General features: G+C 43.6%; 1 protein-coding gene across 1 annotated transcript in view; it reads right to left on the bottom strand.

The window, feature by feature from the left end:
- LOC106537362 (laminin subunit alpha-1) overlaps nt 1-901 on the bottom strand; it is a gene marked incomplete at its 5' end in the record, with an annotated part of 20,109 nt that extends 19,208 nt beyond the window's left edge. Inside the window, 4 exon segments of the mRNA XM_014034739.1 lie at nt 55-198; nt 293-447; nt 530-712; nt 785-901. Of these exon segments, the coding sequence (XP_013890193.1) occupies nt 55-198; nt 293-447; nt 530-712; nt 785-901 (599 nt within the window).
- Nucleotides 902-1,217: the final 316 nt, after the last annotated feature.

Raw genomic sequence — 1,217 nt, 5'->3', positions numbered from 1 at the left:
GTGTGTGTGTGTGTGTGTGTGTGTGTGTGTGTGTGTGTGTGTGTGTGTGCATACTGTAGTGTTGCTGCCCAGGTAGAAGAGCAGGTTATCTGGACTGGAGGTCTTCAGCATTAGACTCAGAGTGTTGAAGTTACTGGACTGGATCTGAGGTCTGTAGGATCGAACGCAGTCTCTGTCRGCCTGGACTGCTACCTTTATCTGATGACATCACAGTTTCATAGTCATCATCATCATCAGGACAGTACTGAAGTTATAGAAAAATGCTGCTCATAGAAAAAAGGTAAGGGCTTACCAATGCTGCCTGTTTTCGGGCCTGATCAATTAGTTCTCTGATGTTGGAGAGGTTCTTCTTCAGCATATTTCCCAGCATGCTCAGCGGCTTTATTTTCTCTATCAGATGTCGTGTACGGTGCTCAGCATCTTGGAGCTTTTGCTGCACCTCATTGACTGAGCAAAGCAGGAAGAGGAAGTGTTATTGTCTTGTTTGAAGTTGTTAATGTGTTGTTTGTTAGTGTTGCTGCTGGCAGACCTGCAGTTTGTGTGTGAGCCATCAGGTGGTTTGTCTCCCTCACTGTGGTGTTAGTGTGATCCACTACAGAAGAAGAATTCTGCAGCTGCTGTGTGAGTCTGTGCAGCTGAAGCAGTGACTCCTTAATGTCAGAGCGAGTTGCTGCAGTCTGATCCTGAGCCTGTTGAAGTGACACCATTGAACCTGAGGAATACAGTTAGCATAAATCAATCTGTTTCATATTTATTACAACAGTCCATACATCAGCAGTCTCACCTTTAGGAAAGGTTTGTAGATCATTGATGGATTGATTGAGAAGGAGGCTGAAGTTAAATACACCATTTTTGACCAGCTGTAGTCTGCTGGTTACTTTGGAAATATTCAGCTGCAGATCTAAAGTAAAAAAAAAACATGAATGTTCAGATGAAGCTGGAGCTCATGTTGTTTAATTAAACACACTACAGAGGACAAAACTGCTTCAAAGATGTCAGAGAGTTTACACGTGTCGGACTCCTGGGCCCTCATGCATAAAGGATTTCGCAGCTTTCACACTAAAAATTGACGTAAGGACAAATTCAGAAAAGTGCTCTACACCAAAATATTCAGATGTATAAAACTGTGAGCACACAGGTTCCTGCGCTCCTTTCCTTTATACATCCTGATGAAGGTGGAGCTGAGACTCCTCCCCTGACACGCCTCCATTTAAATC

Source organism: Austrofundulus limnaeus, unplaced genomic scaffold, assembly GCF_001266775.1.
Source record: "Austrofundulus limnaeus strain Quisiro unplaced genomic scaffold, Austrofundulus_limnaeus-1.0 Scaffold2270, whole genome shotgun sequence".
Lineage (NCBI taxonomy): Eukaryota > Metazoa > Chordata > Actinopteri > Cyprinodontiformes > Rivulidae > Austrofundulus > Austrofundulus limnaeus.
This window is presented reverse-complemented; position numbering and strand designations above follow the sequence as displayed.